Source organism: Hypanus sabinus, chromosome 6 (assembly GCF_030144855.1).
Source record: "Hypanus sabinus isolate sHypSab1 chromosome 6, sHypSab1.hap1, whole genome shotgun sequence".
NCBI classification, from domain to species: domain Eukaryota; kingdom Metazoa; phylum Chordata; class Chondrichthyes; order Myliobatiformes; family Dasyatidae; genus Hypanus; species Hypanus sabinus.
Window position 1 is genome coordinate 54299638 of NC_082711.1, and position 24333 is coordinate 54323970.

At 39.9% G+C, this 24333-nt stretch overlaps 1 protein-coding gene across 10 annotated transcripts in view; it reads right to left on the minus strand.

Moving 5' to 3' along the window:
* The window catches only part of LOC132395472 (voltage-dependent L-type calcium channel subunit beta-2-like), a 324563-nt gene that overhangs the window by 34187 nt on the left and 266043 nt on the right, over nt 1-24333 (minus strand). For all 10 annotated transcript variants that reach the window (XM_059972152.1, XM_059972147.1, XM_059972149.1 and 7 more), the window contains 3 exons: nt 5677-5799; nt 5450-5586; nt 2798-2874 (listed from right to left, as the gene is read on the minus strand). In XM_059972152.1, coding sequence (XP_059828135.1) covers nt 2798-2874; nt 5450-5586; nt 5677-5799 — 337 coding nt within the window. The remainder of the gene's footprint in view (nt 1-2797; nt 2875-5449; nt 5587-5676; nt 5800-24333) is intronic.

Below are 24333 nucleotides of genomic sequence, written 5' to 3' on the forward strand. Positions count from 1 at the left end.
TAAATCCTCCTACCACGTTCCAGTGGTTCTCTCAAACTATTTCTTTTCTGAGCTTGGAAAAAATTAGAAGCACTATTTTTGACTCATCAATTAAATTTGAAGAAACTTGGGGACCGTTCATTCGACATTTTCATATGAATTAATTTGGCCTCTTCCAGACCTTCTCTTTATTTATCCTTGTTCAGGTATGGAGTTCCGGAGTTTTGGACACTATCATATACAAATAAACTGTTATTATTGCCCATGTTAGTTTAGTTTAGTATTTTTTTATATTTTTTGCCTGTATTTTTATATTTTTTTCTTTTTCTTTTGATGATTATTTTTAATTTTTTTCATATAATTATTATAGACTTGATTGTTAATGTACTATGTTTCTATGTTGATATTTTAATAGGATATTGTTATCCTACTACTAATTCAATTTCAAGTTTTATGCATTTATAACCTATTTATTATTACATTATGTTTCTTTTATATATGAAATTCAATAAAAAGATTGAAAAAGAAAAGAAAAGCATTTAATATTTCAGCATGCACTGTTGTGTCCATGGCAACATCAAACATTGAAGCACATTAGGTCAAATTTGAAAAATATAGATAATGACATTTACGATCTGCAGTAAACCCAGTTGAATCTTGAGTGTATTCTTATTGTTATTTATATTTTCCAGGGAATTTGATAAACCGGAGAGAAGCCCACTGTGTATGAAACTGCATACACATTGTTAGGATGGATTAATTTTCTCATTCCAGAATGTTTTTATGTACAAAATCATTCCCTGTCAGACGCAACTATACTGTCAATTCGTGTCCAGTTGGATGATTTGTTCAATCATAATGAGCAATTTGTTTAGGAACTGCTTCACCGGCTGAGATTGGACTGTGCAACCCTGGCCAGATGTAATGGGCGTTTGAGGGCTACTCAGTACTCATGGGATTCAGCACAATTGTCACATCCTTCAAAGTGAATTGTTCACTACCACCATCTGCGTTTCCGCCTTGTAACCACTTGGCAAGGCCAGTGGGCACAGAGTTGAACATACTTTTTCAAAGAGACTTAAGACATAATTCTTCATAAGTACCTCAGAATAGTAAAGAAAATGAGTAAAATTTGGGAAGTGTTGATAAAGGGGCAACAGGTGGAAGGGCAGGCTGAGGATATCTGCAATCTATAACACTTTATATAGGTTGACAGCTTGGTTAAAAGACTTGATAATTGGAGTTTATTTTGGAACAGGTTCCAGGTGGCCTACTCCTATGTTCTTATGAGCTCTTATACAACATGGCATTTATGCAGTTAGATAAGCCAACGTCATATTGCAAGAGTGAGTGGCACTGCCAAGATCAGGTTAATGAGCTTGGTTGATCTGCTTCATAACATAATGAACCAAACGTGGCTCTCACAAATTCCTCAAGGCCAATATTAAAACATCCCAGGAGTTTGGGGGAATCAATGAGATGGATGGAGAGAAATGAAAAATTAAAGGATGAGAAGTGGGGGGGAAAAGGAAAGAGGACGATGGAAGGATATTGGGAAGGTAATGCACATGAAAAGGATGGCTGTTGCTAAAGGAAACTGGAGGGAGGGGAGATTTGCTTGGGAGGGGATTGTAGGGCGAAGGTAGGAAGGGAAGTTCAGAGCTAAGAGGACAGGAAGCAAGGGAGGCCTAGAAAGGGCTTGGGTGTGGGAGGCTCAGAGAGAAGGAGAAAAGGAAGTTTGAAGAGAGTGAGTAAGTCAAGGAGAAATGGCAAGAGAGAGAAATGAGAAAGAGAGCAGTTAATGCGAGAGAGGAAAGAAAATGAACTTGAGCTCCAAAGGAAGAATATGGATATCCCTGAGTCACTGCCTATAATGCAGTCGATTCATTTATAAAAAGTAACTCTGGGGACTCCAGAAATCTACTGAATATCAGAGCAATTTTTGTTGTGGATTTTTTTTTATGAGTTAACTTAAACATTTTGTTTCATTTCAGTATTAGTATAATCCCAAAACCCCTAGGTGAAGAGTAAAGCTCATCTTCAAATATAACTTGATTTCTTCCTCTTGTGGATGTCAGTATGTTAATTTATTGATTTATCTTTAACAAGAGATTCTGCAGATATTGGAAATCAAGAGCAACACACAAAAAATGCTGGAAGAATTCAGCAGGTCAGCGAGTATCTGTGGAAATGATTAAACTGTCAATGTTTTGGGCCAAGACCCTTCATCAGGACCTGATGAAACATTGGCTATTTATTTACTTCCATAGATGCTGCCTGGCCTGTTGAGTTCCTCTGGCACAGTGTGTCTGATGCTTTATCTTTAGTGGCCTAAGATATTCCTTGCATAATAACCTCTCATTGATACTGACGATTAGCCTCATATTGACAGACAGCAAAGCACAGAGAAAGGGCTTATTCGCTTGATTATCCGTCTGTAATATTAGTGATCGCAGACCACTGAGAGGATCTCACCACTGCTTTCAGCCAGCATCCCATTCAGGTATATACATCCACTCAGACTTACATCTTCAACTAGAATTCACTTAATCGCAAGAGAACCCCTTACCCAGAAACAATAATAAAGAGAAGCCTGTAGTGTAACCAATCATTGTCGCACTTAAATGTGCAATTTCTCAGTGTTTCCTTTCATTCCTAGTGTTACTTTCTTAGGTAGAAAAATGAAATATTCTCATATACAGGTATTAACCACATATTATCAGCTAAATAATGCACCTCTCAATATAATCAGGGCATTCAAATATGTTCATATTCTATCTACACATTCTGCAAGAAGGGATTTTGGTGACCCACTCACCAGATGAGGGAGGAGTGGACCGTCTGGAACTAGGAACCACATCACCTAAACTGGAAGATGAATTTCCACCTGATTTACTAGGAGAGATTCAAATCAGAAAGTTCAGTTACAAATGTCATATAGTAACAGAAATACAAAGTTCAATATAAATTTGTTATCAAAGTATATACAGTATATGTTACCATGTACAACCCTGAGATTTGTTTTCTTGCAGGCATACTCAGTAAATTTAAGAACAATAATAGAACTATTGAAAGACTGCACCCAACAAGGCGAACAAACAACCAATGTGCAGAAGACAACAAACTTGGTAAATACAAAAAAGATAAAAATGTTATTAAGTAAGCAATAAATATGAAGAACATGAGATGAAGAGTCCTTGAAAATGAGTCCATAGGTTGTGGGAACAGTTCAGTGTTGGGGCAAGGTGAAATTGAATGAAGTCATTTATATTTGTACAGATTCTGGACTCTCTTCAGACATCTACACAGAATAACACAACACAGAAGTAGGCCCTTCTGTCCAATTCATCCATGCAGACCAAGTTGAATCAAGTTTAATTCAAATTAAAATTTATTACCCTTTCAAAACATGAAACATCATAACATACTACAAATGATCCACACCAAATCACTTTTGAATGACTTAAAAATAGGGCACTTACACAGAAGTACAAAAAAAATCACAATGTGGAATAATAGTTGTACACTTGGCAACAATCGTGGAACAACGATGCCCATCAATAAAGATTAAATATTTTGCAGAACTTTTTTTATATAAAATAAAAACCTAAGAGGTAGCCTGATTGAAGATTCAAGAATATGAATGTGCTTGTTACGTTAGGCACAGTGGAGGTTCTGCTTTCAGAAATCAGAATTCGAGAGTATAAATCTATCATGGTTACTCATAAATTTAATCAGCAAGTTAGGAGAAATAACTTTCTCCCGGGAGTAGTTGGAAGGTTATTCTCATTTACACTGAGAATTAAGGTGCAATGATGTGGTTAAAAGAGATGATGGATGCAGGTTTGAGAGATGGAAGCTCAGAAGGGGTGAGATGAAGAACAAAGATCTCAAATGCTGCAACAACATGGGCTTATTGCACTGAATGACCTGAATCAGTGTTGCATAGCTCAAATAATATTCTGCAACCTGAGAAATTTCTGCTGCCACCAAATTCATGGCATCTGGCATTCCCAGCCAGGCATCTGTATTACAGCTGCCAAGCTTTTTCTAATGCCATTTCTGACAGCTCCTCGACTTCAGAAAATTATTTTTCTTTTACAATGTATGTTGAATCGCTTTATACTGTACTACATTTTCATCATTAAACTGAGTTATATGGGAATATTATTTTCTTATTTGGCTAAATGCAACAAATATGTGATTACAGCTATTTTTTCCATGTTAAATGTTGATTTTGATACTGTATAATAGCATATCCAGAAGTTTTATGTTACACTAAAGTGTAGTCAAATGACTGCATTCTGAAAGAGGACTACAGAAACTTGAGTTTTTCCACCATCAAATGAGGCACCTCATAGGTTGTCCTTTAGAGGTGTAGAAGAGACTACACATTGTAGATAAGGTAAATTTGCAGTTAGAGTAAAGCTCCGATTGTTCAGAATACTCAGGACTTTAAAACAACCTGGCAGCAACATGGAGACAGAAGATTTAGGTTCCATTCCATGTATTAGTTCAGGTATCACCTGCCAACCGCTATCTTACAAATTCACCCTCCCTCATCCCCACATGGATTCATCTGCCCTTCATCTCCCTCCTCACCTGGATCTATTTATCACATGTCAGCCCAACTCACATCCTCCCCCTCCACTCCGTATACTGGCTATCGTCCTACAACACACCCACTCCTAACTCTCAACCTGAAATGTTGCCAATCCTTCTGCCTTCACAGATGCTGCCTGACCTTCATCCAGCAGTTTGATTTTTGCTCCAGGTTCCAGCATCTGCAGACTCTTGTGACCCCCTCAGTACTTTGATGATGCTGCTGGACTAGCAGACTTTCAAGGCTATTTGTATTTTATTTCTATTAACACACCAAAATATTTTTAATTTACTTTTTCTAATAAATGCACATTGAGTTTAAAGGGTATGCTGAGCTTAAAGGGAACAATAGGGGTGAGCTGAGATTAAAGGAAGTGTGGAACCCAATGGATTCAAAATGAGAATGGAAAACTAGGTCCCAGTGGGTCTAAAAGCCTTATTAGTCACAGGAAACTGATGAATTCAACAGGAGGGCTTTGGTGAGTTTAAAAACAATATGAGAAACAGAGTTTAACGTGAGGGAACAACAGAACATCTACATTGAATCTATGGCAGGCAAATAAAAGCAATTGCTCAGTGGTAGGAATCTGAATTGATAAAAAAAGATTGTGCAGAATACTGAAAGCTGGAAGACAGATAGAAGAAGTGTAATGACATGCTCAGATTTTAGCAAAGCAGGTGTTAGCATTATCATCCATTTCCCAAGGATCTACAATTATTTTTAACATGGCATCTCAGCTGATTGGGCAGGTGCCTTGTACAGCAAGGCAAAATTTCCTGGGTAAGTTCTATTTCCTTTGATTTGACTGGAAGTGTCACACTCTGACTTTAAATGCCTTCCATGCCAAGGATTTCTTGTTCAGCTTACCTTGAGTGATATTTTCCCTGCTTTGTTTTTTGGTCATTCTGCAGCCTCATATTTTCTAATTTGACTGGACTTGGGATGAATCCTATTTCGCAGCCTTCTTTTACCAGCCGTCCTATCCACCAGTCATTACTGAATTTCTAAATGTGGAAAAGGAGTAACAGAAAATATATTAGCAATGCTTTACCACCTGATTTTGCACTCAATGCTGCATCAATTAACAAACTTACTTCTTTGACATGTAGAAAATCCTTTGCTTCAAAAGAGATAGCCATGCCTGGAACAGGGACATCATTGTCCAGGGCTGCGCTGTAGCCAACATTTGTCCGTACGGCAAATGCAACAGGTTTAGTCTGTTGGGGAAAATAGAACGTTCAGCTAATTAATTATTCCTGGTTGGCTGATACCCTGGACAACTTTAAGGATGCTTTTGAAACATTTCAATATTTACAACGGGAAACATTTTAGCTTGATCATATCTTAGGTGTAAGAATTTATCATTATGCACAAAACATTTCAACTGATGCCCTGCGTGTTACATCACTGCTAATTCAATCAAACATTGCTTTAAAATCATAGTTAAACAACAGTAGCACATATTAAGTACAAAAATATTCAGGTACGGGATACTGTGCAATTCAGTTTTAACTCATAGGCACAGAGATCCAGTAATTTAAATAAGATTAATTTATTGAATTGAATTCATTACTTATTTCCTTCATATAAATGAGTAAAAATTTTTACGTTACGTCTCCAGCTAAACATGCATGGTGCAATTTATAGTAAATTACAATAAACAGTATGTACAACAATATAACATGGAAATACAATTGTATCAGCATGAATTAATCTGTCTGATTGATTAGTGGAAGAAGCTGTCCCGGAGCCTATTGGTCCTGGCTTTTATGTTGCAGTACAGCTTCCTGGATGGTAGCGGTTGGAATAGATTGCAGGTGGGGTGGCTCAAGTCCCCAATGATCCTTCGGGCTTTTTTTTTTACACACCTGTCTTTGTAAATGTCCTGAATAGTGGGAAGTTCTCATCTACAGATGCACTGGGCTGTCCACACCACTCTCTGCCGAGTGCTGTGATTGAGGGAAGTATAGATCCCATAGCAGGCAGTGATGCAGCCAGTCAGAATGCTCTCAATTATAATCATATACATAATGCAGTGTAGTCATATACACCAGGGTGAAATGAAATTTCTCGCTCATGTGGTGAGCATAAGAGTACACATGGCAGTAGTAAATACAACAACATGTACAACAGCAGGCACTTAAAGAAATAGTGAAGAACTGAGTGTGCTGAGGCAGTATAAATGAATGTTCAAGCGACAATAACGGAAGAGGTAGAATCAAGGGAATGGGTATCATTAACTAGACCCTTAGTTCTCTGCTCCAAGGAAAACAAACTCAGCCAATACAGCACCTCCTCGAATCTGGCATCCTGCTGAACCTCTGCTTCACTCTCCCTACATCAGTTTTGTCCTTTCAAAGTCACACAAAGAACCATGACAAATACAATGGGCCAATATGAAGTAGTTTTAAACTTCCTGTGCTGAGAAATTCATTTTAAACGCAGACTCACGTCACAGACCGCCAAACCAGGATGAAAACCAGTGTAAACACAATGTAGTTTGCAGAACCTTTACTACTTCATCACAATTGAATCTGGATAAATATACAGAGGGCTTGCCAAAAAAATGCTATCATTAGACCAGGATTCCTGTACATAAAACATAAAAATAGTGAATTGGCAAATCTTCATTGCACAGGGTATCTAAGTATTAATCAAACCATTCAGCTATGCAAGGAACAGCTGAAAACAATATATATAAATAGTTTATCACAGAATGAATCATTCTGCTGTCTCTATGCTACACCGCATAATCAAGCAAATAATCTTTTTTTCTGGGAAATTTGCTATACTGGGATCAGGAATGACACTAACAGACTAAATGGGAATAAGTTGCCAGAGTGCAATTGTGTGCACGAGTTGGGTAGTTGTTGATGTACAGATAACAATAGAATGCATCTGGAAGATGATGACTTAAACTGTTCCAAATTATTAAAATTCCTGTGGCTTTGTAGCTCAATCACGTTCCATAATGAACAACTAATCTTCATATTTTAATATTTATGTACAGACCACCATTACCATCCTTAAAGTAGTAATGCAAACAGAATATTAAAAAAAAGCATATGGTGTGCTTGCCTTCACTGCTAGGATCATAGGACACAAAAGTCAGGTGGTCACATTGCAGTTGTACAAGACTGGTTAGGCCAGACCCGGAGTACCACATGTAGTTCTAGTCCCCCAGGAGAGGAAAGGTTCTGATGTTCCCTGCACTAGAGGGTATTAGCTACAAGGAGAATTACAGAGTAATCCACAATGGATCAACTGGCCCATACTGATCACAACATCCACCCTGCTAGTTCCAGTTGCCAGCATTCAGCCTATAACCCTCATGTCCTTCCCCATTATGTACCTATCCCAGTGCCTCTTAAATATTACAATTGTACCCACCTCAGCACATCCTCCAGTAGCTCATTTCACTGCCCTCTGTGTAATGAATTTACCTCTCAGGTCTCTTGTGTTTCTCCCCTCTTGTATCTATGCTCTCTGTTACTGATTCCAACCCTGAGGAAAAGACTTTGTCCGCTCATCTTATCCACACCCCTCATGATTTTACAAACCTCTGTGAGGTCTCCCCACCTTCTCCTACGCTCCAGGAAACAAATATTCAGTGTGGTCGATCTGTTCCTGTCACTTCTATTGTTCATACTGCAGAAGTTTTAAGTTGGTGCTTCCCCACGCCTTTCTCAATGATGGATGATATTTGCTTTGCTTGCCAGAGGTTTATTGTGCTATGGAGTTGCGGGACTGGAGTCTGACAACATGGTTCTCATCCAAGCTGAGTTTGAACTTCATCCCAGTAACGTATTTCCTGCCTTTCCAATGACATCTATTCCTAGCACAATGGGATCCTGGAGTGAAAAGGGGCCTGTTTTTAAAATGCACATGCTGCCCTTTTGTGACCAACAACATTCCTGTAAAACCACTACTGGTTTCCTGTCGTCAGCCTCTCGACATGCTGACATGGTGAGATGCAGACCACATGCAAATAATCAAGTGAGATATCCCAGAAAATGCTACAGATGTAAATAAAAATCAGAAGATGCTGGAAATACTCAGCTGGTCGGGCTACAGTCATTAACGAGAAGAGAAATGTAGTCAATGCTTCAGGTCAGAACCCTTCATCAGAACTGGCAAGAAGATTAAAGAAACTTGTTAAGCTGCAGGTAGGCAGGGAAAGAGGACATTTTTGATGGGGGAAACCATGAGAATAGTTGCAAATAAGGTAATCTGTTCAATGAGTGAATGGAAGCAGTTACAAGGCGAGGACAGAGACAAAGGACCTTGATAGAAGAACACAGCAGTTCTGAAACTCAGGGCAGGAAGACAATTCTGTCAGGTCAGGCTAGGTACGTCTTCCAGAGGAAAAAGAAACAAAGGGAGAAAAAAAAAGACTTGTTGCTTGAATATCACAGGTGGACGCCTAATAAAAGCACAGCAATCAAGATATAGAATTCAGTATTAAATTCAGAAGGCTTCAGATGGAAAATGAGGTCCTATTCCTCAAACTTGTGTTGGCTCTCACTGTGACAGTACAGGAGCCCACAGACAGATAGGTCAGAGTGGCAGAGGGATTAAAATGTGGGGGGGGGGGCAACAGGAAAACCAGGGTAGCCCATGCAGATTGATCACAGATGCTCTGCAATGTGATCTGGTAATCTGCACTTGGCTTCTCCGGTGTTGAGAAAAGCACATTGTGAACTCTGAGTACTATACACTAGACTGGAGGGAATGCAAATAGATCACTGCTTCAGCTGGGAAGAGGGTCTGAGCCCCAAAAGACAATGGTGGAAGGTCAAGCTCTGCATCACCTGCTCATGCACAGTTGTTACAAGAAAAGGATCGCTGGTGGGAATGGAGGTATGGATCAGAGAGTCACAAATGTTGTGTTGACCTATATAAACAAAGGGAATGATAAATGCTGAAAGAGAGGAGAATGAAGATGTGTCTTGTGATGGAATTATTTTGAAGGCGGCAGAGATAGCAGAAAATGATACGTTCAATGCAGAGACTAGTGGATGGAACGTGAAAACTAGGATCCACTACTTCTCTCCTGTCCCAGAGAAGAGTGGGTGAGGGCTGAGGCTCACAAAATGGATCAGATGATCAACTGTAAACAATGGGAGAGAGAAAGCCACCATTCAGGAAGGAAGCCACATTCGAGCAATCTGCAATGAAAGTCTCATTGTTGGGCCCAATACAACAGACTCGGAAGCACTGGCAGAATGGAAACAGCCAAGAAGTTGATGGAACAGAGAGTAGTTGAGCTGGCTGTGGAAGTCAATAGGTTTGTAATGCACATTAGCTGCTCGTCTATATCTTAAGATGGAGATCTAGAAATCTGGAAAAAGGAAGACAGTGGGCATCTTTCTAAGGCAAGTGGAGGAAGGTTTAGGGGAGATGTCAGAGGAAGCTTTCTTCTTAAAGCAAAGAATTGTATGTGGTTGAAATGCACTGCCAGGAAGATGGTAGAGACTGAAACAATAGGGATGTTGGTTCATAAGTGTCTGTATTGTGCTATGTTCAATGAGTCAGCGACTGATCATGTGAAGATAAGAACAGTTTGGAAATTAGCAGCAAAAGTAATGAAATGTTTGAGTTCAGCCACGATGGAAGCGCTGTTTCATGCGCCAGGAAAGATGGAGGGTATAGAAGAGGGTAGGACTGAAACAAAGACTGTTCTGATGCTCAAACCTTCCACTTGGCTGGTGTTTTTAACCTCACCACTGCATCAGACCATCTGCTGAGGTCCGCCTGCTATATCCAAAACTGAACTTTGCATATTATCTTTGCCTCATTGACTGACATCATTACACGATCAATCCCTTCCAATTAAAGCGGCCAATCTCAATTTTAAATCCATCACAAAGTTGTCCTCCATGCTTCAGCTATTCCCTGTGGGACATCAAATTCTTAGTTTTAGTAAGATGCATAGCTTAAAGGCAGCACAGATTTAAGATCAGCACAGAGCTGTACATTCCAAATCTTAAAATAACCATGTTTAACATGCTGCTATTCAGAAGTAATTTGGCTTGCTGCTTGCAAATGAACAAGAAAATCTTTTGATTCTGTTCATATACGCACTGTGCCTTCATACATCGATAACATATAGAAAGAACCACCAGGTCATGACAAACCAATGAACCAGCAGCTACTATTTCAATACTATGCTGAGGCTTTGGTCTGAACCATTTCCCAGCCTGTGTAAGCTCCCAATCATTTTTAGAACACAAAGTTTAGACCATCGGAGAAGAATCAGGCTAATTGATCCATTGAGTCTGCTCCATCATTTTACTGTGGCTGATTTGTCAAACCCTCCTGGCTTCTCCCTGTAACCTTTGACATTCTTATACCGCACTTCAGCAGCACACAAGTTTGGTTCTTCATTTTATGGCTGCTGTTACAATGCTAAATTAAGGTCATCCTGATGACAACTACTAATTTCCTCCTAAAGCCTGACTAAGTGATGCTGGCAAAGACCGAAAAGCAGGTTAGCTGTCAGCCTTCCCTCCACACAAAGTGTGCAGCTGCCAAGTGGGAAAATGGCAAGTTACAGAAGGTTAACAAAATAATCCATTTTGTCTAAATGCTCTCGAAGTTTCCAAACCCAGCAGCCGTTTCTATAAACTTAAAAGCTTAGAGAAAGCAAACAACACATTTCATATGAGAGATATTAAATTCCTTATCACATCAATCACAGAGGAAGATTAGAAAAAGGAATCAAAGTCAAATATCTTGCCCATCAAGCCTGTTCCACCATTCAATTTGATCTTGGCTGATCTGACCATGGACTCAACTCCATCTACCTCAAGACAAGTTCATTGTCATTTAACTATATACATATATATAACGTATATAACCATAGAATGTATAAAAGTTTTTCTGAATCAGTGTGTAAAGCACAGTACTTCACATAACACATGATAACGTAAAGAGGCAAGGATAAAAATCTACAGATGAATCACACAAATAAAAAAAATGAAGTGCATTAATATTAAATATTGTATGGTACGTAAGACACTGAATAAGTGTCTTATTCAGTGACACTTTGAAGAAGAAGTGGCAGGGAGTTCAGAAGCCTACCAACCTGGGGAAAGAAACTATTTCCCATTCTGACTATTTTAGTTTTTAATGCATTGTAGTCTACTGCCCGATGGTAGAAAGTCAAAGAGGATGCTGGATGGATGAGTGGGATCCTTAATAATACCATAGGCTCTGTGTATGCAGTGCTCCTGATAAATGTCCCCGATGGATGATAGGGTGACCCGTACAATCCTCTCAGCTGTTCTCATAGTCCTTTGCCTATAACTCTGAATTACCTGGCTATGCAACAATCTATCTAGCTGTATCATAAATATATCTAATAAGGTAGTCTTTACTGCTTCCCTGGGCAGATTCACTACTCTTTGGACTTTGCTATTCTAAATCTATTCACTCGAAGCTTGAGGATATGCTAGCTTGTTCTAGTCTTATGCACCAGTGGAAACAACATGACCACCTCTATCTTCTCTGTCCCTTACACAATATTTCTAGAAGATCTCTAACTCTTCAGAATTCCAGTTAATTTCTTTATTCTCAGGTAGCTCAAGCCCTCATCATATGCTAACCCCTTATCTCTGGAATCAACCTGGTGAACCTCCTCTGTACTGCCTCCAATGCCAGTATATCCTTCCTCAAGTAAGGAGACCAGAAATGTATGCAGTACTTCAAGTGGATCCTCACTAGTTGCCCATATAATTGCAGCATAAACTCCCAGCTGTTGAATTCATTCCTATAGCAATGAAAGCCAACAATCCATTGGTTTTCTTGATAAATTATTGCGATTCATGCGTGGAGTTGAAGGTTCCAGGCCTGTTTTATTATTGAGCATCAATATACTCACTGTTTTCTCCTGCTATAAACCCTGGACCAGGAGTAGTTCAGGAACGTCAAGTCCGGAGGTTAGAGTTAGGCATCAGTTATAGAAGCTAATTGTACAAAGTTTCTACTTTTAGGTCAGATGTGTTGTTAACGTTCAAGCAGTTTCACTCTGCATCATAAGAAACCTTTGCCAAAAGGACCTGGAATTGTTTGCATCCTTTTGCTATTGCGTACATCTTTGAATTTCTAAAGTGGAAGGTTCCGTTCGCACAGACATTTGTGTGTAAATCATGCCAGATGCAGTTTGAGCCAAGGCACTGACTGCCTCTGGAAACTCCGCAGAACAGGCAAACCAGTGAGCAGCACTGACCTGATAGCACATGGACAGCTTGGCATTCAAAACTCCAGCTTACATCCTTTCTTGGTTTTACATAGCTGAGCATGTATTCAACAATGAGAAGTACCACAATACACGAATATTATTTACAGCAATTACTCAACATTTCAAACTTATCCAATTGACAACACTGGATGGGTAGACATTTCCGACATAAATATTATGAAACATTATCCATTCTTTAGTCAAAACTCAGTTGCACCAACATCAACTGCTGACATTAGAGAAGGCTCAAAGCAGTTTCACGAAAATAATTCCAGGATTAAAAGTCTTATCATATGAAGTACCCACTGCAATTCAGAAGAACTGGGGGAGGGGCAATCTCATTAAAACCTATCAAATGCTGAAAAAGCTCGATAGAATGGACATGGAGTGAATGTTTCTGAAAGTGGGGTAGTCTAGGACCAGTGGGCACAGCCTCAGAATAAAGGAATGCCCATTTAGAACAGACATGAGGAGTAATTTCTTTAGCCAGAGGTGGTGAATCTGTGGAATTTGTTGCCACAGGCATCTGTGGAGACCAGATCAGTAGGTGTATTTAAAGCAAATGTTGACAGATTCTTGATTAGTCAGGGTATGAGGGGATACGAGGAGAAGGCAGGAGATTGGGGCTGAGTGGAAATGGATCAGCCATGATGTAATGACAGAGCAGTTCTGATAGGCCAAATGGTCTATTTCTGCTCCTGTATCTTATAATCTCAAGGACTCAAGCACTTACTCTAGTATCCAGTAGTTTGCGATCTGTTTCACATTTGATTTCAAAGTAACAATCTACTTGCTTCCACCTCTATTGCATTTTTCCACTCCATCAAACTATGGCTGTTCTCCTGTTGGGAACCATTCCATGCCTTTTACCTCCAAAACCACTCCTGGTCCGATTTTACAGAAGGATAAAACAGTGACTATATTGGTGCCCAATAATAACACAGGTCTGGAATCATCAACACCATGCAAGTACTGTTAAATGGAGAAAGGAGGACTCTGCTGAATTGCTCTGCCACTCTGAGAGGCCGGTGCACCCATGACATGTTCTACTGCCTTCCAAAGACACAGGATGGCATGAATGTGAAAAACACTTGGGTCAACTATCCTTTATCATTCCAGTGAATTATCCCTATTTGAACATAATTTGCCATTATTTTAAGTAATGTGCTCAGGCTAGCTAACCTAAATATTGCTTGGCTCAGTTACATCAAACTGGTCTTTTTGATATTTGTCATTAAAAATTCTTATACTGTGTATCTACTGGAGTGCACTACAATAGTGGAAAGTGTTGTAAAACAACTATAGAGGATAGATTGACTGATGACATGAAGATCTCAGATGAAGTTTCTGACATACATGAAATGACCTTAAAGTGAATGTCTCCAAAATTGATTTTCAATATCTTAACACTGATAAAGAACAGTAGTGGATACGGCTCGGTGTATCCCAGTAAAGCCCTTTCCTCCATTGAGCACATCTACAGAGCTTTGTCGCAGGAAAGCAGCACCTCCACCACCCAGGCCTTTCTCTCTTCTCGCTGCTGCCATCAGACAGAAGATATAGGAGCCTCAGGTCTCACACCACCAAGTTTAGGAACAATTACTCCCCTCAACCATCAGGTTCTTAAACTAGGGGGATAGCTTCATTCAATTTCACTTGCCATATCACTGAACTGTTCCCTTTCATCTGATGTTCTTGATATTTATTGCTTATTTATTTACTATTTATTTCTCTCTACTTTGCATTTGAGCACTTTGCTGTCTTTTGCAATTAGTCTTAAGATCTCAAGCACATACTCTAGTACCCAATGGTTTGCGATCTGTTTCACATTTGATTTCAAAGTAAGCAATGGGTTAGCATCCATGTGCTTACGCAATCTACCTGTTTCCACCTCTGTTGCTCTGGTGAGTATGGTTTTGCATTGATCCTATTACAATGATTTACTGAGTATGCCCACAAGAAAATGAATCTTAGGGTTGAAAATGGTGACATTAATGTACTTCAATAATAAATTTACTTTCAACATTGAATCACACGTTTGTATTTCTGGGCAAACAACTTTTTGCATTGTTAAAGTATCTTGTAGGATAACAGAATTTTCAGTGCTTTAAAATAATAACTGTTACTATTAAAAAAAGCTGTATTTTATTCATTTAATTTTCAGTGTTTTAAAAGTCATTTCAATAGCTAAATACCATGGGACTTCAAAGACAGATATTTTGTTGTAATGCATTTGTTCATTTTCAATTGAAATTAAAGCACATGTTTTCTACATATCCCATGATTTTTTGTTTTCTCTTATGAGGTGTATTACCAAAACACTCCGTCCATCTGCTCCTGGTCCGGCCCCCCTGTCAAATTTTAGAACCCTTTGTGGCCCTCAAGTCAAAAAGTTTGCCCACCCCTGTCATATACTCTACCATTGCAAGTTCCAGTGCAAAGGTTCACTGAAAGTTTGGATAAAGGCAAAGATTAGCTGTGGGGAAGGGTAATAATGACAAACAATGTCCATTTGCTTCTGACAACAAAAATCCTGGCTGTTAACAAGGTCAATTAATCGAAACACTGGCTAGTTTTGAGTGGTGAGGGAGTGAGTGCAATTGAGTTGGTTTCAACCAAAAATTACACTATAGTGTTCCCCAGTCCTTTAATGACAGCTTAGTTCACAGTGGGGAGAACTGATGAGAATAGGATTGAATAATCTGTGTGAAAACTGCTGGGAATGCCTGAGTTGTCCAACTTTATGACTGCCGAGGAAAATCCCTGACAAAGTGCTTGTGATCACGCAGAAAATACAACTTGAAAAGATATCATTCACAATCTACCTTCACTGACACAAAACTTCTTGCATTATTTCCAAATATTGTCTCATCTCACTGATGTGGTTCATTGATTATGATGTCAGGTAAACAGTGGACAGTTATAAAAAGTAAGGCTGCATAGTGCTGTAATTCTTGATATGTCTGATATCCTCGCTTTTGCATTCCGCAGGAAGTCAGATTTTTCGCAACCTTGCTTAGTGCCATCACGTTACATGTGCAGAATAGTGAGAAATTGCAAATTAATTTATTACAATTACCCTTTAAGTCAAGTGATTCAAACAACAGAATTAGAACGTTACATCGGAAAATGTAATTATCAAGTTCTGAATCATCCAAACATTAAACAAAGTTGGATTACAAGTGACAGCTTCAACTTTTAAGTAAAATTAACCTGGTATCTTTGAAAACATAAAAATGCAAAATAATATGATTCATTAAAGCAAATTCAAACTATGACTCACCATTCTTAACACCCAAATAATAGAAGTCAAGATAATAGTGATAGATTATCCACTTTTCAGGAACAGCAACAATCCTGTATTTTGTTTCGCAAAAAAATCTAATTAATTTCCCAAACCTGCTTTGTAAGCTGTTATTAAACGTAAAACAGCAGGAGGTTGAAAAACTAAATGAAATAGTATCAACAGAACATCAATTGCTGCATTTGACATGGTGTTCGAACTCAGGTTTAGTGGAACTCAAGGATAATTTGATATTGTAATATATACTCAGAGGTCACTTCATTATTTATTTAGTGTTTAGAGATGCAATGCGGAAACAGCCCTTAGGGCCCTTCCAGCTGCACCTCCCAACAATCCCTGACTACCCTGATTTAATTATAACCTAGTCAGAGGACAATTTACAATGACCAATTAACCTGCCTGGTACATCTTTGGACTGTGAGAGGGAACTGGAGCACCAGGAAAAAACCCTCGCATTCCACAGACTCCTCACAGAGCACATCAGGACTGAACTCCAAAGCCCCAAGCTGTAATAGTGTGGCACTGCTGTAAATGCCATGCAAGTGGCACCCAGAATTAGGTACACCTGCTTGGTGATGCAAGTATCTAATCAGCCAACCACATGGCAACAACTCAAGGGCAGGCGTGGTCAAGAAGTTCCGTTGCTGTTCAGATGAAATATCAGAATGGTGAAGAAATGTGATCTAAGTGACTTTGACCATGAAATGATTGTTTGTGTCAGATGGGGAGGCTTGAGTATCTCAGAAACAGCTGATCTTTTTTTTATATATACGCACCATAGTCTCTAGTTTACAGAGAATGGTACAAAATACAAAAACATCCACTGAGCAGCAGTCCCATGAATGAAAATGCCTTGTTAGTGATGGAGATCAGAGGAGAATAGCCAGACTTGTTCAAGCTGACAGGAAGGCAATAGTAACTCAAATAACCCTGCATTACAAAAATGGTGGGCAGAAGTGCATCTCTGTACGCACATGTTAAAACCTGAAGTGGAAGGGCTACAGCAGCAGCAGACCACAAACGTACAGTGGGTGTAAAATACAAGCAATAAACTCAACCACTGCGTGAGAACGTGGTTATGCATCATGACATTGCAATGGTGAAGTAGGTTGAAATGGCCATACAACCTATGGCAAAACCTTCTCCTCTCCACTCTGTCTTGATGCAGGGTCTTACCTCAAAACATTGCCAATTTCTCCACTCCCCCCCAACACACACAGACGCAACTTGAGTTGCTGAGTTCCTTCTGCAGACGCTGGGCTGCGCAACTTATTCCTTCATTTACTGCTTGCTCTTATTGTACACGATTTGCAAAATGTCATCACCAGGAATGTCTGAATATAGGTGCTACTGTACACAAGGGTGCGTTGATACCTTGACTGATGAAATAGATTAAAAGATCGCATCTTTACGTGAGAGAGATGTGTGCTGTATACATTCAGCCAGGGTGATGTATGTACACTTGATGAGTTACAAGCCATAGCAAATGTTTATGATTATATTCCTGCCACACAATAACTAAATTACACGTGTCCCTGAATCTGTAGTCAGCTTTGAATATTCAGCATTCACCACTCATTGTGTTTAAAGCTATCAACAGACTTTTCATTGAATTAAGAGAGCAAGTTATTGGTATCAGGAATCAGGTATAGAGCATCGTCTTCCATGGGACATCAGGGACTCATGTGAACAGGCTAAGCAATAGTGTTTCTTCAATTAACCAAATTAAAGGATCGTTACTAAATCATGTAGAGTGGAAACCAGAAATTGCTAATCTGAATATTTAATTCAATGTAACTTTGTATTGAAAACAATTGAGAGATTAACAAGAATAAAAAATTGAACACGTAACCCTAGTTCCCCATTATATCTGAAAATTTTCTTGTCTTTGACAGTGAAAGCAAATTCAGTACATCTATTCAATGTCTCACTATTTACTATTTGCTACTCAGTTTTTAATATTGTTTCAGATTTTCCAACTATTTTCATATTTCTTGCTAATTTACTACTCTGCTTGACAATATTACAAGCTGCTTTTATAAAAAATCTATTATCCATACCCCTTTTGTTTGTTGTAAGTGGATCACAAATCATAATGCATCTCACTAATTCAAAGTGCTAACCAGCCTCCTTCAAGCTTTATCTAGTATATTAAGCACTGTTTTGGTGCCATCTCCTGCATTCACGCAGAACTCAACAGTTTTATTATATTTGCTGCCAATTACCACCCTACTATCACCTTCAAAAATCTTTTGACTTTTCTCTTCCTTTTCTGGATCTCTCAGCATTCATCTCAGGAAGTACAGTAAGCTGCTAACATCATTTACAAGCCTATGGATTTCCTCAGAACTTCTATTTCACACTCACAGTTCTGTCTCCATTGTATTTGCTCTGATGATGAGAGTTTCCACATAGATACCTTTGCTGCGCTGCCTTTCTTCCTGAACCATGACTTCCTCCCTGTCACTGTTAGCATGACCCTTTACCACATCTTATTCATTTCCCAAACCTCTTCAGGACAGAACAAGGACAGATTTCCTGGGCTGCACTTTCCAATCGACCAATTTCTGCATTCAAAAGATTATTCCCCACCATTTCCACCCCAAGCTTGAAAGAGATTCCACTACCAGACTCATCTTCCCCTTTTCTCTCCATTCAACATTTTGCAGGGACTTTCTGAATTCATACTCCCCTTTTCTAGTCTAACCAACTAGGGCACTTTCCCTTGTAACCACAAGTGATGCCACATTGTCCTTTCTCTTTACTTTCTTTCTCAATATTCAGAGCCCAATCACAAATGAGAAAATCTTCAAATGCTGGAAATCCAAGCAACACACACAAAATACGGAATTTCTCCAGCATTTTGTGTGTATGTGATTCAGAGACTGGACTGTCCTCCCAAGTGAAACAGCTATTCACCTGGAGTTCCTCCAATCATGTGTGCAACATTTGATGTTCATAGAATGGTCCCTCCTACATTGGAAAAACCAAATACAGATTGTGTGATCACATTGGGAAAAGCTGCACAAGTGTGTAGAGTAGTGGTCGCCAACCCGTCGATCGCGATTGACTAGTCAATCTTTGAGACATTCCCAGTAGATCCCGAAAAAGAAAGATAAATAAATACACAAATACTGTTGAGAGATTGTTTCCGGGTTGCGAGGTTTTAGTTCTGTTCTTTCTGCCCAGTGTGCATGCGTGTAGCTCCCCCGCACTACACAGTGTAATTCAGTGGTCCCCAACAACCGGGCCGCAAGGAAACGATAGGAGTCAGCTGCACCTTTCCTCATTCCCTGTCATGCCCACTGTTGAACTTGAACCCACGCGAGGTCATTACCCAAGCGCATCAGGGATCACTGGTTGACCTCAGGTAACCGGACACCTCGTGTGGCCGACACTGGACAGATGGGTGCTGCCTCTAAACCTGTTTACCACACTACGTGTTTGCGGGGAACACGGTGCTAAAATATTCGCGGACAACCTAATCTGGGCTCAGGGTTTCGTAAGTAGCAGAGCAGCTACCTCACTGCAATCTACTGAAACAAATTTTTTTCCGCCGATAGATCCTACTGGGGGGGGCAGGCATGCACCCTGTCGCACTCCTCAGTCGGTTGATTGCTCTCTCCGGACTGCAACGCAGGAACCTCCAGCACTGACCTCTCACCCCACCCATGACCAGCCACACCTGGCCAAGGCGTCTGACAGCGGGCGAGCGGGAGGCTGGAGTTCGGGCCTGGAAGCAATGAAGCCCTCAAAACTGCTTCGGTACCGTAAGTCCAAGCGCCTTGCACTTAAAGACAAACCCGTTGAGTTTTTTCAGCGGAAAAAAACGTGAGCAAGAGGGACAGAAGCTAAGTGCCGAGAGCCGCTAAAATTAAACTGCGGAATAGACTGGACATAAGGAACCTCCTTCGGGTATCGCTGTATTCCCGCCATGTTTAACATCACCCCCCCGCCGTCGGCCAGTCCACAAGAATATTATCGATTAAACTGGTCCGCAGTCCAAAAAAAGAGGTGGTGACTCTCTACTCCCAGGTTGCGGGGTTGTACAACCGGTCTTTTCTGCCCTGGTGCGCATGCGTGTGACTAATTGATTTGGAGTCTATTTTGCCTTTCACTAAGGCCGAGGTAGGGGACCTTGGGCTTAAAAAGGTTGGTGACCACTAGTGTAGAGTGACTGAGCTTCCTACCATCTACTACTTCAACTCCTCATCCTTTTCCACTCTCATCTAAATAAATAATACTGAGAAATGAGCTGTGAATCCTTGAAAATGAGTCCATAAGTTGTGGAATCAATTCAGAGTTGAGGTGATTGAAGTTATCCATGCTGGTTCAGGAGCCTGATTTTTGAAGGGTAATAACTGTTCCTAAAGCTGGTGCATGGGATCCAAGGCTCCTCCTTGACAGTAGGGGTCCTCAGTGATGGACACTGCTTTCTTGAGTCAGTGCTCATTATAGATTTGCTCAATGGTGGGGAAAACATTTCCTGTGATGGACTGGGCTGTGACCACCACTTTTTGTGTCAGTTGTCTAGTTCTGACATCGGCTCACTGCGCTTGTTTTCTTCCCCACCTGATGAAAGTAGAGGATATGTCCAACCTGACCTGTTGTTTTCAACCTTCTGATTTCTATTTGAGAATTCCTACATCCAGTTGTCCAGGTTGTTTTGCATACGTTTTCAACCTCTAACTGTTTCCAGTCTTTATAGGACCAGATAAGTTCAGAAAGGTGCAAAGTATTACATCATAAAAATTCAAATCAAGGTAGGAACTTTGCAGTGAAAGATAAGCGTCCTGGCACATGTTTTAGAACAGGGAATCCATGGAGTTCTGGAACATGGTTATCTAAAAGTGGATCACCATAGGAAACGAAGGCTTGTGGAGCACTGGCCTTCTACAGACAGGGAACTGGGAAAGAAACTGGGAGTTTAAATTGCAGTTGTAAAAGACATTGGTAAGACACACACGGTGTATTTCAGTCAACCCTGTAGGAAAGATATTCTACTGACAAGAATGCATAAATGATTTACAGGGATGTATCACGGATTGAGCTTTTGGAAGAATTTGGGTTGACTGAGACTTCATTCCTTGTAGCACAGAAGATTGTGTGGGTGATCTTATAAATGTTTATAAGATCATAAAGGGCCCAGAAAGGATGAACGCCCTCAGGACTGGGGAATCAAGAACTGTAAGGTATCAGGTTTCGATGAGAGGGAAAACATTATAAGATCCTGAGGCCCAAATTTTGTTTGTTACAATTACAAAAGAGTGTGATGTGTACATGGAATGAAATGCCAGAGTAAGTGGTTGAGGCAGGTGTAGTAACTTTTAAAATACAGTTGGACAAGTATATGGATAGGAGAGGTTTAGAAGGGTACAAGGGAAAATATGACCAAATGGGACCACCTTGTATGGGTATCTTGGTCAGTGTGGACCAGTTTAGCCGGAATCTCTTCATGTGCTGTTAATCTCGTTCATAAGTTAATCTCGTTTACAATTTATCCTCATGGCATCCTGGTTCTACCCTTTCAGAGAAAGACCCCCTCCACCCCATACAGCAGCTTCTTAATTCTCCTTTTCAGTTCTTCCACACCTGAAACCGTTGGCTTTGGTGTGATCCTACCAACTAAATATTTCAGCATTTTCTGCATTAGTTTTAGATTCATGGTTTATTTATGGTTTTCAATTAATAATCTGTTCAGACACAATTTCGAACTTAACAACCTTTTGGTCTTGCAACAAAGTAGCAATAACTGGCTTAGCTTCCAAGTAACGAGAGAATGCTTACGAACTGGCAAACAATTCAATCCCATTAACAGCACTAAATGCAAGAACTTAATTATGTGGTTGTCAGCAGATGTAATTAAGTCACAGTTAATTTCCAAACCAAAGGTCACCTCATAACTCAGTACAGTACAAGTTGTGGACACTCTGCTGAACACACAATGTATTGATTTAGTGATCCAGCACACAGTAGACCCCTTTAGCCCCTCGAGCCATACCATCCCAGCAACCCCGCAACACCGATTAACCCTAACCTAGTCACAGAATAATGACGGTACGTCTCTGAGCTGTGGGAGGAATCTGGAGCTTCTGGGAAAAAGCCCATGCATTCCATGGGGAGGACGTAGAGAGACGCCTCACAGAATGGCATTGGGATTGAACTCTGATCTGCCCCAAGCTGTAATAGCATTGCTCTTACCACTATGTTACCATAGCACCCAAAGTGAATAAGAATCAGGCTTATCATCACTGATCTAAGCGTCATGAAATTTGCTGTTTTGGGCAGCAGTACAGACCAAAGACGTAAGAAATGCTATAAAATACAAGTAAACCGTGCAAAAATTAAACAGTACAAATAAGGTAGCATTCATTCTGAAAACTAATGGCGGAGGGGAAGTTGTTCCTAAATCACAGAGTGTGGGTCTTCAGGTGCCTGTACCTCTTCCCTGTTGGTCGTAACTGAAGAGGGCATGTCCCAGTTGACGACAGTCCTTCATGATTAATACTACCATCCGGAGGCTCCACTTATTCCAATATCTTCATTGATGGGGAATTTAAACCTATGCCAGAGAGTGATGACTCTGTGGAATTTGCAGCTGTGGAGGCCATCTTTATGTATATTTAAGGCAGAGGTTGATAGATTCTTACCTGGTCAGGACATGAAGGGATATGGGGAGAAGGCAGAAGATCGGTGCTGCAAAGATAAATGGACTGGCCATGATGAAATGGCAGAGCTGATGTGATGGGCCAAATGGCCTAATTCTGCTCCTATATCTTATGGTCTATGTCCTCCAGCTACTGGTTACCTTTCTCTGGGAAAAAGACTGCCTGTATTAACTCTATCTATACCCTCATGATTTTATACAGCTCCATAACATCTTCACTCAGTGTCCTACATTTCAAGAAATAAATTCCCAGCCTGCCCAACCAATCCTGTAAATCATCTTTGCAATGTTTCCAGGATTATGGTACCTTTCCTATAATTAGGTGAAAAAGATTCCAACAGAATTCCAGGTGTGGCCTCAGCAACATCATGTACAATTGCAACATGACTTCCTAACTTCTGTATCTAATGCCCCGACTGACTGCAAGCCTGGTGGAACTTTTAGCAGACAGGTTAATGAAGGTGTCAATGTTGCATTCAATTGTTACTGAGGACACTGAACAACTTTCTTCTGCAACAGTGCATTTTATACTTTTGATTGGTCCCGGCGGTTACTTGCCAGAGTTAAATTTAATCTGCCATTTTTTAAACCACTTCCCAGTTGATCTGGATCTTGCTGTAATCTTAAGTAATCTTCTTCACTATCAACTATACCACCAATTTTGGTGTCATCCGCAAATTTACTAACCATACAAACTACATTATTAATCCAAGTGATTAAGATGATCACAATTATGGTCTAGACAATTATGGTTCCAACACCAATCCCTGCAACTCATCACCAATTTGGAAAACAAACCTCTACTACCATCTTTCAACCAAGCCAGTTTTGTACTATGGGACAATTTTGTTTTGTCATATTCCTGAAACCACTCGAATGTTGCATATTTCTGGATAGCAGAGATCCACTGGATGCTTGTTCTACATTAACATTGCAGAAGCAGGAAAAAATCCCTAATTACTTGATAGACTCTCATCATCCAATCTAAAAGCACTTGGCCAAGTATGGTCAAAAACTTAGTGAATCACAGTCCTGTTGAAAGTTCCACCATTGCCTTTGCTTTGGATGAACAGCCCCTTCATGTCTATAATAAGACTGCAATGATTAATCTATTGCAATATTATGTAAATGAGGCAAGTTCAAAACACATACAAATTTGTGTCTCTTTAGAATCCAGTATGAAAGGTTTCTTTAAGTGTATGCCATATGCTGCATTTTAACAGCTACTGTATCCAAAACTGGAAGCCAAGGTCTTGGCATCAGCCAGAAGATGATAAATCTTCTCCTGGTATAATGTTCTTTTTGATTATCTCTGAAAGCAATAACAAACTTCTATATTAATTCAGCTCTTAAGGCTTTCTTCAAACTTTTAATTTCTATTTAAAAAAATAATATTGCAGAATGCTGGATGGTCTCCAAACTATGCACTTCCACCATGACCTTTAGAGTTAGGAGATTCAGCTGCTTTTCAGTAATGTTAATATTCATAACATCAAACGTCATGCAAAAATCAGAATGCATCAAAAGAAATAAAACTG